The sequence below is a fragment of the Buteo buteo genome, chromosome 12 (assembly GCF_964188355.1).
Source record: "Buteo buteo chromosome 12, bButBut1.hap1.1, whole genome shotgun sequence".
NCBI classification, from domain to species: Eukaryota; Metazoa; Chordata; class Aves; order Accipitriformes; family Accipitridae; genus Buteo; species Buteo buteo.
The window spans coordinates 29,989,075-30,008,387 of NC_134182.1; the positions used below are offsets into that span (position 1 = coordinate 29,989,075).

At 38.9% G+C, this 19,313-nt stretch overlaps 1 protein-coding gene across 1 annotated transcript in view; it reads left to right on the plus strand.

Moving 5' to 3' along the window:
* RGS7 (regulator of G protein signaling 7) overlaps positions 1–18,876 on the plus strand; it is a 278,441-nt gene extending 259,565 nt beyond the window's left edge. Inside the window, exons 16-18 of the mRNA XM_075043197.1 lie at positions 3,743–3,929; positions 7,239–7,328; positions 18,628–18,876. Coding sequence (XP_074899298.1) covers positions 3,743–3,929; positions 7,239–7,328; positions 18,628–18,678 — 328 coding nt within the window. The 3' untranslated portion in view covers positions 18,679–18,876. The remainder of the gene's footprint in view (positions 1–3,742; positions 3,930–7,238; positions 7,329–18,627) is intronic.
* The last annotated feature ends 437 nt before the right edge of the window (positions 18,877–19,313 follow it).

The following is a 19,313-nucleotide window of genomic DNA, read 5'->3' on the forward strand; positions in this document are numbered from 1 at the left end:
TTGATTATGAGACTCTGTTTGGGGTGCTAATAACTAGACCAAAATTTAATCCTCCAGGCTGAAATTGCCCGTGCTTTATTTCTCATTTAGACTCAAGCTTAAACTCCAAGTCCCAGCAATGTTGCTATTTCTGCAGATTAGATGAGAACCACCTAGTTGCAAGATTTAATGGTTTTCTCTGTCATGTTCTTGAAGACCTTCAACACTACTATGTCTTGAAGCTTGAAGTTGTACTTGGCAAGAAGGTGGAGTCTAGGTATCAGACAGTAGTCTTTCCTGCCCCTAGAAAAATGTTAGCTGATTTTCTCCACGGAGTTTGTTAAGGTTTTTTTGCTTTGCTGAAAATGCTGAAAGGTCTGTCCCCTGACCTGTTGTGTCACATACACTGGGTGCGAAGCCCACGTAATTCCCACTTCACTGTCTCCACACTCTGCCTAAACCTCACACGTTTTGTGGAGAATCACTGCAGCCTTTCTCTCACTCTGTGTTCCTATGTCCTAAATTCAACTGATTAGCTTGATCTGGGATCTGCTGATGGCTGCCTCTGACATTTAGGTCAGTTAATGGGACAGAAGCCATGTTGCAGCTGTGCTATTTATCTGGCAAGGCCACCCTCACTTTGAAAGTAATCCAGCTGAAGGACATAATCCCCAGATGTCTTGCAACATGTGTCTTACCATATCATGTGGCTGGACGTAAAACTGTCATATGCTTCACACTCTCACGCAGCTATATGTCTGACGTGTGACCCAGCTGGGACAGAAGACAGCAGTGAGGTTTATACCCAGCTACTCAGGTCTCTGTTCAAGCGGTACTGAGCATCTTGCAGAGACGGTCTCCATGGCAAAAAAAAACCTCCACCAAGGGGAGATACAGGGTTCCATGCAAGGGCAGAGAGACTGAACTCTAGTTTCTTCCACAGAGTAGCACTAAATTGGTGTATATCATTGTCCAGAAAATGCAGTTGGGTTCCCTCTCTCCCCTCTCCTGCCTTTGCACGTATTTACTGTTGCACGCTGCATGCTGTTTGCTGCAGGAGTCTTCCCTCGCTCGGGTCACAGCTGGTGAGGCAGACAGCTGTGAGAGGGGACAGGGAGCTCTTCTGATTTGAGATCCTGCGCTGAGGTCTTGCAGACTCCATTTCAACTTCATCTGTGCTATTGGTTGCCATGGGATATTCAGAAAAGTTATTTTTGAAAATGCAAGAGGTGGCAGCCTTATTTTTGGCATTTCCTAACTTTGCATATTTGACTTCAACTCTCTGTAGGAGGAGGGCAGGCATTTTTTCTTGAAAGATCAGTAAGTAGATTAAAATGTTCAAATGTGTGTTGGCTGTGAAGTAAGCACCCTAGACATAACATACCGCAGAGATCAGCATTTTCTTCCCACTTTTACTGAGGTTTCTATATTTAGAGCCTCACATTTTCAATAGGGTTTTGAATGCTAATGTTAGAAGGGTAAAATAAAATTAATCTATCAAAAAGCTGGTGTTCAGCCTGTAAGGATGTGTCTGTACAACCTGCCTATTCTTTGCTGGGAGCTGAATGTTTCCTCAAAGAAGTTATATTTATCTCTCATCTATTTCCCCTTAATTGAGTATAACCTACTATATGGAAACAGTTTACTTGCAAAAGAAAATAGCATCCTAAGGGGTGTTTGTGGTGACTTCTAAAAGTATTGGCAGTGATATAATGGAACAAACAAGAATGTGACAGCTTTGAGCTAGATCCTCAGGATGTCTGCAGGGTGATAGAAAATGTGTGTTTACAAAGAACATCCTTCCCTTTCATTTTTCTATTCCTTACCTGACTTCGATACACATGAGTAATCAGTCAGTCCCAGAAGATGCATTTGAAGGGGCTAGCACTGCAGGATATACACTTTTAAATGCAAATATCAAAAGCAGCTTAAGGAAACCAAAGTAGGTTGCCCAAATTTGACAGAGTGAACCGAATTAGAGTTTGTGAGCTGTGCAGTTTTTAAACTTGAGTTATGAGGCCTCTATTCTTACTGCATTGCCATCAGATTCTCAGGATATGTCCTCAGGCGCTGTGCAGATCTATGTTCAATTCACACTGCAGTTCATAGAGATAAGTGATGCTACTCAGAATTTTTGAAACTGATATTCTTCTGTTGGCACAGATTCCCTTTGTGACCTTGGAGAAACCACTGTACATTATTACATTATTAATATATTTGCAAAACTGGGACAATATTACTTCTCTGTCTCTTGGAGAATCTTAAGGAATCAATAGACAGAAAGATTGTGCTTAGATACTATGGAAATTGAAGGGTGTAGAAATACCTCAAATAGTCATCTCAGTAGAGTGAAGCTGACCATAATGGCTTGTGAGCAATGAGCTTGGGCTCCTTCCATCTGTGCTACAAAGGAGTTTCAAAGCAGGACTAACTGCTTCCTGGAAGGTAAATAATCTCAGGTGAAGAATGTCTTATAGGAGGAATACTGTAAGGTTTTCTATGCTATGCTTTACTACCCTCTCTTAAGAGTTGTTGCAATGACTATATTGGAATTTGGATTGAGGGTGGTATCGTTTTGCTTTCTTGGTGGATCTGAGTACAGTTCCACTGTTGGTCTCCCCTAGCCCATCCCTGTTTAACTAAGCTAAGAGAGCTCAGTTTGATCTCACAGTGTAAGCAGGGTGGAAGTACATTTTAAAGGTGCACTCAAATTATTTGTCAGCCTTGTAAAATCCAACTTATTTCACAGTTAACTCACTTCAAGGTTCAGTTTATCTATTTCGTGGGATCAGCTGTGTCAAAACAATAATGAAATGTTGCGATAGTATATATTGCATATTTAACCAAGTCAAACTGTAGCTGAGCTCTTGGGGGGGGATATGGGGGGAGAACTAAGTGGTCTGCCCCGTGTCTAAGCATGGGATCCTAGTTGAATTTAGAATTATTCTGTGCAGTGAGAGAGTCTAAACACCCACAGAAGAAATAAAGATAAAGCAACCATAATAGCAAATGAAAAGTGAATATCAAAGCTTATAGCTAGCTAGCTGTGATCACAAAGTGCTCAAGACCTTTTTAGTGATCCTGCTCCAGATGGAGTGAGAAGGATACAATGAACTGGCACACACTGCATGTGGCTGCCCGATACTGGTTTGCTCAGCAGCAGAAAAGAAGAGAGAATGGGTACTTCCATTCAGCATTTTAGTAAAAATATGCATGGAAATGCAATGCTGAAGAATGAAATTAAATTACAGCAGGTAAAACAAATGCTTTTCCAGTTCATACATGCGTTGTGGAGTAATAGTAACAAAATTACAGTTATACAGTTTATAGTTTAGCAGGACTCAGAGAGATTCACATAGAGAGCAAGAACACAAGTTCTTATTAGCTTTTTAAGGAATGTCAAAAAGCAATAGGTTTATAAGCAATATAAGCCTTGTGGTTTAGGTGAGATGAAATCTCAGTTTAATTCCAGTTAAATGGAAACCTTCCCTTAAGCAAGTTAGCCATACATAAGTAATGAAGGATTTCCCACCTGTCTCATGAAGAGGCTTCTAATAATTGCTTCTTAATGTGGACTGATTACCTGAGACAGTATACCAGAATGCTGACCCCAACACGAAATCACAGGTTTTTCTCATTTTAGCATGTTTTAGATTAAACCCTCACTTACTTAATTTTTTTTTTTTTAAAAAGCAAAGAAGAGTGTGAGCACTTTGTTAATGATTATATGAATTGGAAGTCAAAATGCTATGTTGTGCCATAGGTTCTGGTTAGCAGTAGAAGACCTGAAGAAGAGGCCTATCCGTGAAGTTCCTGCTCGCGTCCAGGAAATCTGGCAAGAATTTCTTGCTCCAGGTGCACCCAGCGCTATCAATCTAGATTCAAAAAGTTATGACAAAACTACGCAGAATGTAAAGGACCCTGGAAGATACACATTTGAAGATGCTCAGGTCAGTTTGCAATCCTGTTTAGGGACATTTGAAATAGAATATTGGCTAGTGAAATCTACATACAGAAAATAAGATATATTTGGGAATTAAAGTGCCATTTTGGCAATGCAAATGGGTAACATTCTTTCATGAGGCTTATGAATTACTAAATCTCTTTATGAGACTTCTGTGCCTGGTATAAAGTCTTCAAGTGGGCTTCAAATAGAGCAAAGTATATAGTGCAGTGAAAATGATATTTTCATGTTCCTGTTTTCTTAATTTTCTTACTCAGTTACAAGAAGAGAAAAGTTCCCCCCCCCCCCATTGATTTCTAGTTCTCAAGATCTGTCTCTGAAAGACTTCCCTTGATACAGGCTCAATGTCTGTTCTCTCAATGCATGTCCAAAAGTGTTGTTGTCATTTATAGGAGTCATAGGTTCCCATCGTGAAAAGAATATGACCCATGTGAGAAATAACATTTTGTAACAGCTTGTGCAGATATTTCATGGATGTTGTATATTCTATACCTTATCAAACTACTATCTACAGAACATTGGGCAAAGATCCTGAAGATCTGCTCTTCAATAATGTCTAATACAACAGTAAAGAACAGTCTGTAAATGTCTTACTTGGCTTTTGGGGGTCTGATTTAGTCACAGTTTGAATACCATCATCAAAAGATACTTTTGACCAGAGTTAGATTTGTGAAAATACCAATATTTTTGAGATTGGAAGTAAAAGTTAAAAACCAAAAATGGTAAAACACAAATCTCTGTTTTCCTTGGAAATAAAAGCAAGTACTTCTGTATTAATTGCAACACTTCATGTGACTTATAACTTAATATTTAATCTTTGCAGACTTCTGAGAAAAGCAATAGAAAAGAATTGGATTCACAGTAAAAGTAGTAGAACCGGTACCATCCTCCCTTTTTCATCAGTAGCCCAGTGATGAAAATTTAATTATTAATGCAAAGTGAAATGGTGTCAAAAGGAGAGGTTGAGATCATATCCCTGCAGAATTTCCTGCAGCTTGATTATTAGGTCATCATCTTGGGAGTCAGGAGATGCTGCTACAAGTGTCCCACAAAGAAGAAAAGGGAATTGAATCGGGGCTTTCTACATTTCGGGAGAGTGTCTCTGCCCTGAACAGGAGGGGGAATAATTCTACCACCTTTTCATTTTGCTATTATGAGAATAGTAACCTATGATGCAACATAATGTTTTCATTAGACACTGTATCATACCCACTGTTTTGAAGTACTCTACATTAAGCCAAACACACAGTTTTTGCTTGCATCTGCTGACACCCTGGAGATTTAGGAATGCAGCGTATAGCAAAGACATGTTACACAAATAAACAATCTAGCAAGATTAAAGGTTTTAAAAAAACTAAGTCTTTGCAGTTGAGTCATTAAAGGACAATTAAATTCCTTGCCAGTATCTAATAATTAAAAAAAAAAAAAAAGTGTAAAATTTCAACACCATTTTACTTCCAGACCTCTCTACTGTCTCTCTTTTTTTTTTTTTTTTTTTTTTTTGCCTTCATTTATGAAAGATGTGGAGTATTCAGTCTTTATGCAAACAGGACTTTTCTTCCTGTCAGACCTCTGCTTATTTGATGCAGTTCAGCGTACAGCTAGAACCTGGGAGCCTCCATCTCTCCGGGAAAAGGGGACAGGCTGTACCTGCCGTGTTCTGACGTGAAGCTTTCGGACCTTTACAGAGTGCCCCAACAGAAGGGACAGGGTTTTGTCAGGAGTAGGGCTCTGCCTCTGCAACAGGCTCTTTATGGCCTGCCAGTTGGGGAAGAGACCACTTATAAGTCATTCTGACAGTTGGCAGGTCATTTAATTGTGGTTAAAAATGTTTTGAAAAGCATTTCGAGAGTTGAAAGATGGCACCATGGAACTCCTTGTCAAATGAGAGTGATACATAACATAAGTAAAAACAGACCCATTGTGCTAAATAACATCCAGCCTCAATTCCTGACTAATGTGTACCTTAACAATACTAATACACCCTAATTTATTCTTGCTTTTACAGGGTTGGTTTTTGCACAGAAATGACATTTTAATGCCCATCACCTTTGCTATGTACAGCAGGAGCACAGTCCTTTCTGCTCTCTGCTGGCTGCGTTGGCTGCTTTCATAGAAACTAAGTGGAATAAAAACTCCCCAAATGAACCAGCCTAAGTTCTGAATATACACCAGAATGTCTCTGCTTAGTAAAAGAAATACAATGAAAGGCACTTAGAATCGTTTCTAGAGTTTTCTAATAAAACAAAAAATAAAAGTCAGCTTTAATTTTACCTTGCCATAATTTACAAGCAAAGTAGTTTGTTGGGTTTTTTTCTATTCACTAATTATATGCTGTACCAAGCTGAGAAACAGTATTTACTTTACAGTTTATTTGCTGTTTCCTGATTGCTGTGCTTCAAATTTCCTATAGTGAAAGGTAGGGTTTGAGTAAAAAAATAAAACAAAAATAGCTAACACAAATTAATGGATTTAAAAAAAAAAATTGAGAGTATTTCCTATTCTGACTGCTTTTCCTACAAACCTCTTTCCTAACTAGAACTAGAATTACAAAGTGTCATAGATTTTTAGTTTTTCATATTTTACAGAAATGAGAGTGCTCCAAAAAGAAAAGCTCTATAAACTGCCTGTGTCATTTGTTTTCTGGATAAGGGTTTCCAAATTTTCATATGCCTCTGAAGAATAAATATCTCGGAAATTAGATTAGCCTGGAACTGTTTTTCAATTTACATATGTATTTTCCTTTTTATATTGTCAGCTGGATAGCAGACTAAACAACTGTCAAAGGATGTTTTCAAGAGTAGCCAGGGGATATCCTCCCTAACTTAAGCACTTATTTGTGGTGCTGAATTAGAAACCTAGCACCTTTTCCCAGCCTATGAAGCCAGAAAAGCGGCTCCAGAAGCTAATTCAGAAAATCTAACGAGGAAGGATCCACAGCTCCTGATCTAGTCACTTAGCTAAAGTGGCAAATGTAAGGGAGGTTTGAAACTGGGCTTTAAGCTAGTAGTCAGTTGTAAATTCTTAGAAAAATAATTCTATAGTGGAAATAGGGACTATAAATTAAAGAAAGGTGTGTTGTGTTCTTTATACATAAAAAATAGGTGGGATTTGTGCTTTAAGAATAGGGAGCAATTCAGCCTTAGCTTCAGAACCGCAACCTGCTATCCCATAAGACTTCCTAGCCAAAATAGTGCTAGCTGGTATACATTCCACAACTAACACATATGTGATTCCCTCCCATTTTACGTATGTCTTCTTCAATGGGAGTAACAGCTCCTTCTTTCCCTTTCAGGAGCACATTTACAAACTGATGAAAAGTGATTCTTATCCTCGTTTTATACGATCCAGTGCCTACCAGGAGCTGCTACAGGCCAAGAAAAAGGTATTGGTCCATCTTGCCTTTGTCTTGCCACTGTGCAAAGCGGTGGTTATGTTTGCAACAATACTCAGTCTTCTCTCCCCTGTGCCAGTGCAACTGGATATCTGGTAGGTGACCAGCTTGGCGTGTTTGGAGGGTCACATACACACAGGAGTTCAATATACATATATGTGTATATATCCTGCATGCGGGCATGTTTCGATAAGTTAATCTAGCAAAACTTATTTTTATTTTTACATCCCATATTGTACTGTTTTCTCTGTTATGAAGCACCTTAAATTGCAAAGTGCTTTACAAATACATTAAAAAAATAAAATAAAATCCCAGAAGAATAGTCTTTCATGTTTGCAAGTTTACTTATGTAATAATTGTTGTTCTCTTTATTCCACCTATAAAAGCTACAGAATGTGTTTAGAAACAATCTTATTCATATGAATAACTTCTAATTTCAACAACAAATATAGGGGCTTCCTAATTCTGTTTCTTTCCCTATTATTACATGAATAGTTTTGAGTAGGCTAGGAATCTGACTTGAAAGACTGATCTTGTCACACTTCGGCAAACAGAGGCTCATATCTTGGTATGTAATATTTGCTTAGAAAAGTCCAGATTATGGAATGAGTTCTGAATAGACACAGCCCAGAGTATGTGGAGCAGCTTGTGCAATGCAGATTTCTATGATGATAAATAATTTTATTAGTGGGCTCTAAACAGTAATCTCCTAGAATCAGCTGGGAGCCCTGTGCCTTGCAAAATCAGGGCCCCGATTGTTACCGGAACAAGGTAGTTATTAGCACCATAGCATTCTATTGTTTATAATGACAACCTAAAATTATATGAAAGTACTGTGTGATTTTGTTTTTTGTTCAAACATTGATTTCTGAAGATCCAATATAGAGAGATGTTGAAAATACCAGAAAGCTACAACTGTCCGTGTGAAGTCCTTAAGTTTGTGAATGTCAGTTCATTAACACAAGATGTGCACTTCATTATTTCTTTTTATTTTCAGTTTTTCTTTTAAATCAAACCAGTTTGATCCCCATGAAAAATTATTTTTGTTGAACACTGTATCTGCTTTGGCCATCCCCTGTTTTGCAGAGTCCCATTGCAGCTTCATACTTGTGTTTGCTTCCTGATTTATACAAACTTTGTTTTGCAGTCCATTGTTTCATCGATCCTTCTTTTCTACTCCATTTTTTCTTGCTTTTCTTTTTCCCCTCCTTTTTGTTTCTTTTTTTTTTTTTTTATTTGAAATTTAAGTTGGAAAACACTCTGGATCGTCGAACATCTTTTGAGAAATTCACACGCAATGTGGTAAGTTTGTTGCCTCGGAAGACTAGTAAACCTGATGGGACATCCTTCTCCCCCCCCCCCTCACTGATCCCTACTTTCCCTTTTTGCTTCTCTAACCTGACAGTTAAAAGTGTATTCATCACAGTTTGTGAATTTTCCTAGGAATGACAGCTTTATAATGTGCTTTCGTTACAACCCCTCCTCCCTAGTCCCTTTCCCACTGACCTCAATAGTCACACATGGAGGAATGGACCTTTGGGAGCCATGCTTTTTGCATTAGGAAGCATGAAATTATTCACTCTTTTTTGTTTTTTTTCTTTTTTTTTTTTTTTTTTTTAATTGTAGTAAAGAATCTTTGAAAACCTGCTTGATGTTGTTCCTTTTTCTGGTGCCTCCCAAAATACTAAGTCTAACACAATTTGAATATATTGGATTTCCTTCCTATCTCCTTTTTATCCTATCAAAAAAGAGTTTGTCCCTTTTTTTTTTCAATTGGGCACAAGGAAAAATAAACAATAATAATTTCCCTATCTTCCTTAATGTCTAGCACAGCTTCTTCAGGACAAAAGAATTCATGCTGATGATGCGCAAGGGTTTGATTTGGGTTTCATTTTGATAATGGACTACAAGAAGTGATTTTTTTTAATACATAATTTTCGAAAGCTATTTCATGAAGGTAAAAAAATGAAAGCTGGTAAATTTGCTGTGGGCATTCTCTTGCCACGTGCCAAAACATCCACTGATTTCCTGATATGTGGGATTCTTTTTACTTATCCAGTTTCTTTGGATTTTTTTTTAACATTGTGAAAGTTCGAACTAAAGCATTCAACGCATTTATTTTTGTAGGGCAGAAACATCCCTATTTTCCCATGCCATAAAAACTGTACACCAACACTGAGGGCGAGCACTAACCTGTTATGAAAAGAGGTAGAAAGATCTTGGATTATACTCAAGTTTGTCTGCATTGTCTGTTGAATTGTGCAGGTGACGCTGCTGTGTGTGTGTGTGTGTGTGCATCTGTGGCTTTTTCTGTGACCTGGTTAGTGGAGCTGTGTGCGTTGAAATGAAAAATATGAGAGCTTTCAGCAAAGATCATGGTTTTTGTTTTTTAGTTTCTAGGGAAGGAGAAGCAGTTCTCAGAAACTGCCTCCGGTATAATGAGGCTCAAGAGTATTTCCTCAAGTATTTAAAATATAAACATATACTTTCTAGTAATCAAAAGAAGAAACAAACACAGTGAAAGAACAAAGTTTTGTGAGGCTGTGGGAATATCTCACATGTTAAAACAAAACTGTAATCCTTTAACTACTTTCTTATAGGTAAAGGCTTCCTGTAATATGCTTTGAATCCACTGTAATCAGGAAGAAATTTGGATTCAATGGGACAAAGTAGTAAAGGACACTAAAAAGTAAATAAACAGCCACAAAGGAAACTATCCCAATGTTTGAAACAAAAACCCCTGTATTTTGCATGGTGGTGTTGCCATAGCATGTTGCAGTGTGATTTGTGTGTTGTCTAAGCAGGTTGATCTATAAAACAACATTGTACATGATAACATTATACATGATAATTACATGATAATTCCATAGGAAGTTCCATATGAATAAAAGAGCGTATGTTACTAAAAGAGAGTGTAGAGAGTAGGTAGCGCATCTGGGACCTCTGAGAGCCAGGTTTTTTCCCAGTCACAGTGCCTGGCAAGCTGCAATAACTACGCTTATTCAGGGGAGTTTAACCAGTCCACAGCTCAGGAACCGGTTATGGTAAAGAGTACGTAAATCGGTGGCTATAAGGAGAGAAATAGCAAGCTGCAGACAGATGTGAGGAGAGTAGAGCACAAAAAAGGGAAAAAGCGAAGACAGCCTAGGAGGCACTAAGATGATTCTCCAATAATCCCTCTCAGAGCAGCGTTACCGATAAACCAGCAGTTCTGTGCGCAAACACTGGAGCATTACGCCCTGCAGGCGTGCCCGATTTTCATAGTACCAGAATAGCAGGATGCCAGAGATGCAAGGCAGGCCCAATAAACCAGCTGTGAGCTAGAAATGGGAAAGAGGATTTCTGGATGTGAAGCGTTAGTACTTCTTCAGTAGAAGAGGGCGATTCTTTTTTTCACGGAGAAAGCTATAAAATAACTGTGGTTTTGCTTTTCCTCAAACTACTACCTGTGAATCCGGGTGGAGTCTGTCAAGTCGGGTCAGGTATGAAAGTAAAACATGTCACTGCTAGATCTATATTCTCTGTTAGATCAGCAGCTCTGAGGCTTGCAAATTAATCCAGAATGTCAGGATACTCAAGTGCAAACCTTTTCTCCAAGAGGACTGAATTCACATCACCCACTGCCCCAGGACCCCTTGCCAGCAGGGATCCTTGTTCTTCTGTTCTTGTTTTCCATTATGATGAGTTTATAAAATGTAATTATCTACCTTGGTACAGTGGTTCCAACCAGCAGGGATGAGGGAAATGTTTCTCAGAATGTCCTACGGTGTACTGATTAACTTGTTCAACTGTGAAGTGAGGGACTGTGGTATAGATCTGTTCTTCTGATTAATACAGAAAATAGGTGAGAAACAGGTCTTCTACAACCTGGATAAATGCTTTCATCTCTGAGTGATTCAGGAAGATGAAAATTACAGTTTCTTTTCTCCTCTGATGATTTAGAAAATTTAGACTAATTTTCACTATTTTTTTTCTCACATATCAAAGTGGGTTTGTATTGAACTAAATTAGACCTCATTTTTTTCCATTTGAAGTGTTTAAAAAAAACCAGTAATCTTGATTGTGTTTAGGGACTGAACCTGAGAGGATGACCTTGTAATTCATAACCTGATTTGTTAAGACGGAGACTGTAAGAGGCTCCTGATCAGTGTTGATTGAAAGTGGGTTATATTTGCTACAGAAAGCATTTGTTAAAGTAGAAAGTTCAGAAACTGTGTAAGGGCAATCCCTCTGTATTGTTCCTTGAATTAAGTGGAAATAACCTAATATAATGAATTGTTATTCTAGTCTGATGGGGAAAAAATAAAAGTGGAGCTATATACACAAAAACCTCCTGGGCTCAACTCTGTATTTCTTTGACACTGGAGAGTTTTCTTTCCAGAAGACTTTCAGTAAGTTGGTGCGTTTTATGAAAGCCCTAAATGCTCAGTTTAAAAACATTGGCAATTTAGCTTGCTCTGGAGATGTTATAGCGCAAAGTTACTAATGCCTCTGGCAGTCCACTACAGACAATATGAATAGTGTTAGAAACAGGTCTGCATTCACGTACAATATAGATAAAGTAATAGCAAACTGGCATTTGCTAAATGGAATATTTATTACCGAACGCTTTATAGTTTGCCTCTGAGTAGTAAGCACAGCTCTTCTTGGTTTGCCTCACCTATTCACACGCGTGGGCATTGAGTGAAAATATCAAGCACAAACACTTCAGCACTGCTGGAATGATGCCACTGGATAAGTGCATTGCCTTGGAGTAGCACCCAGCCACAGTGTCACAGCTCTGGCTCAGAGCCCCGGGGAGCGGTGACAGTGTGCTCTGTGCTCCCCCCGGCCAGCTCAGCCTCTCACGTTTCTCTTTGGGAATAATTAAGGTCTAGTCCCTTGCAGGTCCCCAAGGAAGTGAGTAGGGAAGCTAAAGGCGTAAGTCAGGGAGCAGGAGAATCTCATTGCTCGCTACAGTAGTAGAGAGAGGGAAATCAACTGTTTCTGTGGCATTTAAAAACTGAAATTCTTTTGAGGAATTTACATGGGGGGAAAAAAATCCATATTTAAAAAATTAAAAAATCAGGAAACCTCCTCTACTTCAAGTACTAATATCTACATTACAGAGAAAAAAAACAGGTGAATATGCACTGATAATATTGATGGGAACAAAGAGGTCCTTTAAGGAAAACTTTTGTCTTTAATTTCTCATGTGCATGCAGGATCTGTGACAGTGGCAGACTAGTAGTCTGAGCAGGACACCTTTGTGAGCACTAGCTGCTTAGCTGCAATCACCAGTCTGGAGGCCTTAAACAAAAGGATCTCATTTAGAGGGGAGTGGGCTAATTTCATTTCCACCCTGTGCCAAATTTCTTGTCCCACCAGGAACCACGTTAGCAGGGCAAGAAGGTGCAGTCTCCCTCCTCGGAGCTGCCTGGGGGGAGACACTCCATCATCACGTGTTGGTGTCATGGCTTCAGACACCACCATCAGTGTTAGAGTTTCATCCATTGCTGTTCAAGTATAGAGAAGGCAAAAAAAAATGTGCTTGTTGCAAGTTTGTCATGTTTTATGGAAAAATAGCCAGTACGAAGCAGACCAAACTCAGTTCCTATATTAAACTAGAGAGCCATCAGATGATAATTCTCTTCACTCATAATCTCATAAACAAGACCCTATTTAATAACTCTGAGTTTGAAACCATTATATCTGTATTTAAAACCCATACCCTGTCCAGCTGCCTTCTCCCACTTAGCTGGAAGAACTTGCTGACCTGTGTCCTTTGATATTTTCCCCCTCCAAACCAGTAACATTAGACCATTTCATGCATGAGATGTGAAATGTGAAGGCCATTGAACACAGCACATTTTCACACAGGCTCAGTCCAACATCACTTAACATGACCTAGCAAATTATGGTCTAGAGATGGAAATTAAAACTCATAAAAATAGCTTCCTCAGTTCTTATCGGCAGGGATAGACTTTTCAGATGCTTAAACCAGTGTAATCTCTTGTCATGTTAAAATCTGTCCCTTTATTGAGAAACAAAGCAGCTAATATATTAATTTCATCTGTTAATCAAGAATTTTTTCTATATGAACAGGTAAAATTTATGTGCACAAGGCCCTACTGTGCCAGACCATCTAGCTCTGAAATCCTGCCAAGGGCTATATTTTTCTCAAGCATAGCATCATGAATGAGCTTCAATGCAGTATCAGCTTTGGGATCTCATGTTCAACTTACAGTCATGGAAGAAATCCTAATTAGACTTTTGAATTTACTTGCAGGCTATTCCTAAAATTTAAACCAAAAAATAGCTAGTCAGAAAAAAAAAATCACGAAGCTTCTTATTTGACAAATACAGAACAATAATAAAGATAATAAGTATTTGTAGAAATTAAGGCTTTTTCTGTTTCAGGAAGCAGATGGCTTATTGATGTTTGACTAAAAAGAACTGATTAAATAATTGAAATTTTTAGTTTGGACTAATAATTAGGCCAAATACCTAGTTTCAGGGTTTTTTAGGAATGATGCCCAGGCTAATGAGGAAAATCAAAAAGAGCATCTGTAGGGCACGCCAGTGAGGACTGGACTCCTTGTCCTGTTCTGCAGTGACTGGAGCTAAGCTGCTGTGCTCTGTGCTGGAAAAGGAGAGCTGAGCACTTGCACAGCCAGGTTCACTTAAGTGAGGACCCAGCACGTACCATTCAGGTATTAGGCCAGTGTCTGCCATTGCTCAGCTGACAAACATTTACCTGAGTCCTAAACTATTTGCAGGACTGAGAACTGCAGAGAGGTATAGAAACCTGACGGGTCAGGCCTAGGGCAACCATACTAAAAATATTTGTCTAATGCATTGGTGCCTTGGAAAATCTTATGTGTTACCCCACACTTCAGGTGGTTAATCAAGTCCAAACTACCCCATCTGGCAAGAGCGTGTAGGTTAATCACAAATGAGAGCAGCTCATCAGTAAATGTAAAGATTAGCACAAAAGGAGAAAGAAATCAGGAGTGTCACCCAATTTGGAATGAGCCACAATAGGAACGCAGTCACTTAGGCGCTGCCTCCTGTCTGTGGACCTCTCCAGAAAACGGTACGGCCCTAATGAGAAATGAAGAGAGGACTGCAAATCCCCGCGATAGACAGAAGGATTTTCCTGCACATGCAACCACTGGATGCTGCAGCTGTGCTGACAGCTCGTGCCCCCAGTTCAGTAAATGCTAACCTCCTCCTCTTCCTCACGTGTCTGAAAGAGAAATACAGCTTCACGGGTGGCTGAGAGCAGCACCCCGTGCTGCTATGGAAATGGAAGCAGAATCCTGACCCCCCTGAGCGATGCTAAAGCGATTCCCCTGTGCTAGACGAGCAAGGGCTGCCTAATCTCGGAAAGGGACTTACTGTTTCTGCTCCTGTGCCTCTCCAGATGTGCTTCTGTCAGGGGCTGTTTGCGTACCGGCTCCGTGTGTGGTGCACTGCGATATCACTTGGGAACTTTCCCTGCTGATGCCGGCTGAGCTGCCGGCGTGCTGCAGGTGTGTCGCACACGAGCAGATGGGGAGTGGTGAGAGCAAGGAAGGTAGATTCTCACTCTGCATCTCATTTTGCTCACAGCGGGGTTCACACCATTTGTTACACCGGTGAGATGCACGGAATTCTCATTTCTAGTCCTAGCTGAATTGGTCCTGGGGTGTAGCATCTGCGCTGGCAATAACGAAACATGAAAAAGGAGCACTGACTTGCTCAGCAGAAAGGAACAGAATTAATCTTCTAAAAGGAAAGACTTGATCTTCCTCTAGCATACATTTCAGATCCAGCCTCTATATAAATTTCGTATTGATTTCTTATAAGCCACTTATGTACTGAGGTTGTTGCTGACTTGTTTGCCAGATTATCTGAGGTGTTAGTGTCATGCTGCATAAATAGGTCAGTCAGCACGTTTGTATTTAGCTGCTCATATATCTGGACATTGTCTTGTAATTTTGGCCCTAAATTCTCTAGAAGTACAGTTGGAAGGACAACTCTCTGTTAAACAGTTAATACACTAAGGTAGGGACTGAACACTGAGGCCAATTGATTTCCTATTCTTAGATGCACTTGTTCACTCCAGCTGCTGTGCTACCTCCTCATACTCTGACTCCCTTGTCACTGTATGTCCACAGGGTTTCATTTTGGCTTGTGTATTATTAGTAAAATTGTTAAATAGTTTCAATTCATATGTCCAAAGTGCACCGATACAGCCAAAAATCCTAATCCTATTTAGAATTTGGCCATATACTACTAAATAGTGATGGCAAGAATATATTGAAAATCTTAAGGATCTTTTCATTCTTCAGTCAAACATCTGCTACTTCTTCTGACTTTTTTTCCAACTGTTCTTTAATCTCATTAGCACGGGAAATATTTTCCAATGTGTGATGACTCATATGCTACACCTCTCAAAACTGGCCTGTTGGATGTAGTTTACCAAATCAAAATTTGGCTTATGGAAATACTATTAACATTGTATCTGAAAGAAATAGCTAGGCTCAGCTTTTAAATTGTGACCCACAAGGGATGATCCTTACATCAGTCTGTAAACTGAATAAATCTGGAAGTCTCCAAGAAATGATAATTATGAAACCCAACCATACAGAGCTAAACTAAAAGTATGCTCTGGAACAGAGATTGAAAGAAATGTTCTGTAAACTGGAAAATAACAAATCCCTGCAGATCTGAATAAGAAGGTGAGATAATTCTGTATTTGGGGCTGCTGTGGATTCTGTGTATTAAAAGCTTATTTTCCCAATCAGAGAACAAAGTATGTTTCAGAATAAACATGGAGGAAGATCTCTTAAAAAGGGTGTATCTTCTAAGCTGTCACTTTTCCAACTATAAGATAAATTAGAACCACTAATACGTGGAAAAAGCACATATGTTGTTGTTCAGATGGAGACTTCGTATCTATAAGGAGTGTAATATTCTCTGAGGCAGGGAGGGGAGGTGGAGGAGATGACCATCCAAAGACATCCTGATCACTGTAGGGCTTAAGAGAAAAAGTATCCAAAGACCAGCAATATCCAGGAAGTAAGCGATGCAGAATACAGAAAAAAATTGTCATGACAGCTTGCCGTGTCTATCAGGGGAAAATTCAAATAATGTGTAGAATAAGATTATACAAGTCAGATCAACTAACTAATAGCTAGGATTTGGCCTGCTTTTAGGTCAAAACATCCTAGTTTATGTGATACCACAATTCATTCCTGAGATGCTAGAATTTGGTTATGGTTCATCTAAAAATTCCAGGGACTTTACAACTCCTAAATAATCAATTGTTGCAGATAAGAATAAAAAATTATTTCACAGATTTTACCCCACAACAAGAGCTTGCACAACTTTCTGGTGCTGTATGGAAAAAATTGTTTTAATAACATTAGAGAACTCCTAGTTTAATTGTTTTAATTAACTGGTTTATGCAGTTCAGTACTAAAGGGAACACATACATATTTACAGAAAGTAGCCAGGCCTGTAGACCTGTAAAATGAAGCAGCAATAACTTAATGAAAGGCAAAGACAAGAGTATGCTCAATATTTTCTGAGATTATGTCTAAGGCTGACCATCATGAATTGCCTAACAAAACACTTAATTTTGGACACGCTGTTTTAAATTGTATTCCAGTGCCACACAGCTGTTGAGATTTTTCTGACTATTTAAAAAGAACAGATGGCTTACTATAACAGCTTACCTGTTACATTAGAGAAAAACATAATTTAAGGCTTAACAAGTGTCAAGAAGCTGTGAATTTAATGTAGGTAGAAAGCGACAGAGTTAAAGCTAGACATGGGGAAGAGAGCGTGCCAGGAAGGACACTTTATGTCTTTCGAGGAAGCAAGAATTAATACTGTCAGGCGATATGGTGAACCTGATGGATAAGCAGTCTAACCCAACATTGCAGATCATGAGTACCCTTCAAAATTAGATTGTAGGGGAAATATTAATCCTAATTTGTTCAACCTGTATTTCAGAGCACAAAGAATAAAATAGTTATTCTTCCTTCTGTGAAGACCCACTCCGATATATTGCACTTGAGTAAATGCTAGAAACTAACTTGCAGATCCCTGTGAGCATAAATTTAATTGATAATGGCAATAGCTATTAAATTGTGTAATTCCACTGAGTTATAGTACAGCAGATGACTTAACAACTCATTGATATGGCAGAATAAGTTCATTTACCATTTACTGCAGAAAATGTGCCATCTCTCCACAGTTACAGTATTTCTTACTGTAGTCTCCTTGAAACCAAACAGATTTTTCTGAGTTGCGCACTTAAAATGAACAATACAATAAATGTAAGTATTAAATATCTAACTGGAGAGTTAGACAGAGCCACTTTCTATTTAATGTTTTATGACCTATTTGTGTTACATTATCAGGGTACGCCTGTGGTATTTTGAGGAGTGTTGTAAGCTTGCTGTGCCAGCTCTGCCTCTGTCAGAACAGAGGCACGGTAGGATGGCCCTAGGAGAGCTAACTCCTTTTATGTGGCCTTAGGAGAGCTGATTCCTTTTATGTGCTTTCATGAATTTTGTCTGGCTCAGATAAAGCTCAAAGCTGCCTGAAATATACCATGGTGACATACCCTACACCATCCTTTTCACGCTGTAGACCTAACTCTTGTGGGACAGTCATTATACCTTATTAAAAGAACTTGCTAAAAACCTGAAACCGCATCATTGCAACAGGAGGAATGATAAGGAAAATAACAATGTGGAAATCCAAACACCTTCAAAGCAGTCTTACGCAGTCACATGTAATATAACTGACCAATGTTGCTTATAAATAGTAAATACGGTCTCAGCAAACCGATAGCTGCATTCATGAAAAAGCTGCTTTCCTGCCTATATGCAATCTGCCTCTTACTTTCCTACCTTAACTTTAAAGCAGCACTTTGTCTTCCATGACAGAGCTACCGCAGTTTGCACATTCATCTTTGTAGCCCAAGGCACTCTTGCTTGTAGTAGCCTTCTTCAAGCTCTGGGTATGACTGACAGCAAAAACCTCAGCATTAGTTTCTCATCAGCCAAACCCAATCTCATTAAAAAATGGCCTTTAAATTTGCTGGCTTATTCTGTGAAACAATCTGGCTGACTGGCAGTGCAGATGTTGACGTGTAAGGGCTTCTTGTGGTTTAAGATTTGACAGACTCCAGTTGGTGCCCCTAGTTATTTGACAGTGATGTGGCAACACTAAGTGGTTGCTGATGAACAGGTTTGCAGTGATCATGCCTCTGTTTTCTGTTTTTTGTTTTTTGTTTTTATCTTTTCCTCAGGGGAAATCGCTCACATCAAAGAGGTTAACCAGTCTAGTGCAGTCCTACTAAAAGGATCACCTTGTAGCATGGAAGCAGACTCAAATCATTATACATACTTTGTAGCTCACTGATTGCCTGACTCAGAGGACAGTAGAACAAGATGTTGCATGAGCAAGGACCTGACTTGTTTTCTTTTGTGTATACTAAGGCATTACAGACTCCGAGGGACTCTCTAGCCTTTCGATGCCTCCATTTCGAAAACTGTCTGCTCACTTCCTCCTTCATATCAAGCTGGATCTGTGTCTTTTTATTTTCTGCAAGCTCAAGTACAGTGAAAAAAAAGCTTCTGCTAGGCACAGTTTATTAAAAAAATACGTCAATCAAAAACTGGAAGAAATGTAAAAAATGCATATATTAATAAATATACATATGGCATCACATTTATTGCACAATAAATTAGCACAGAAGGTTTCATTTCACTGATGTATTCACATTGAGAAAGAAAGCCTGTGTCTTTGTCTGTTGTCTGTATATTCTCTGTTAATGTTTCTTGCATTTATTTTTATACCATATTTAAAAAAGAACACCTTTTACTCCAGATGTATTAAAGTTGATCCTTTCTCTGTAAATTTGTGTATGTTTATATTGTTGTTTTATCTTTCATTAAAAGATGCAGAATCTCTTTCCTTTGGGAAGTTTGAGAT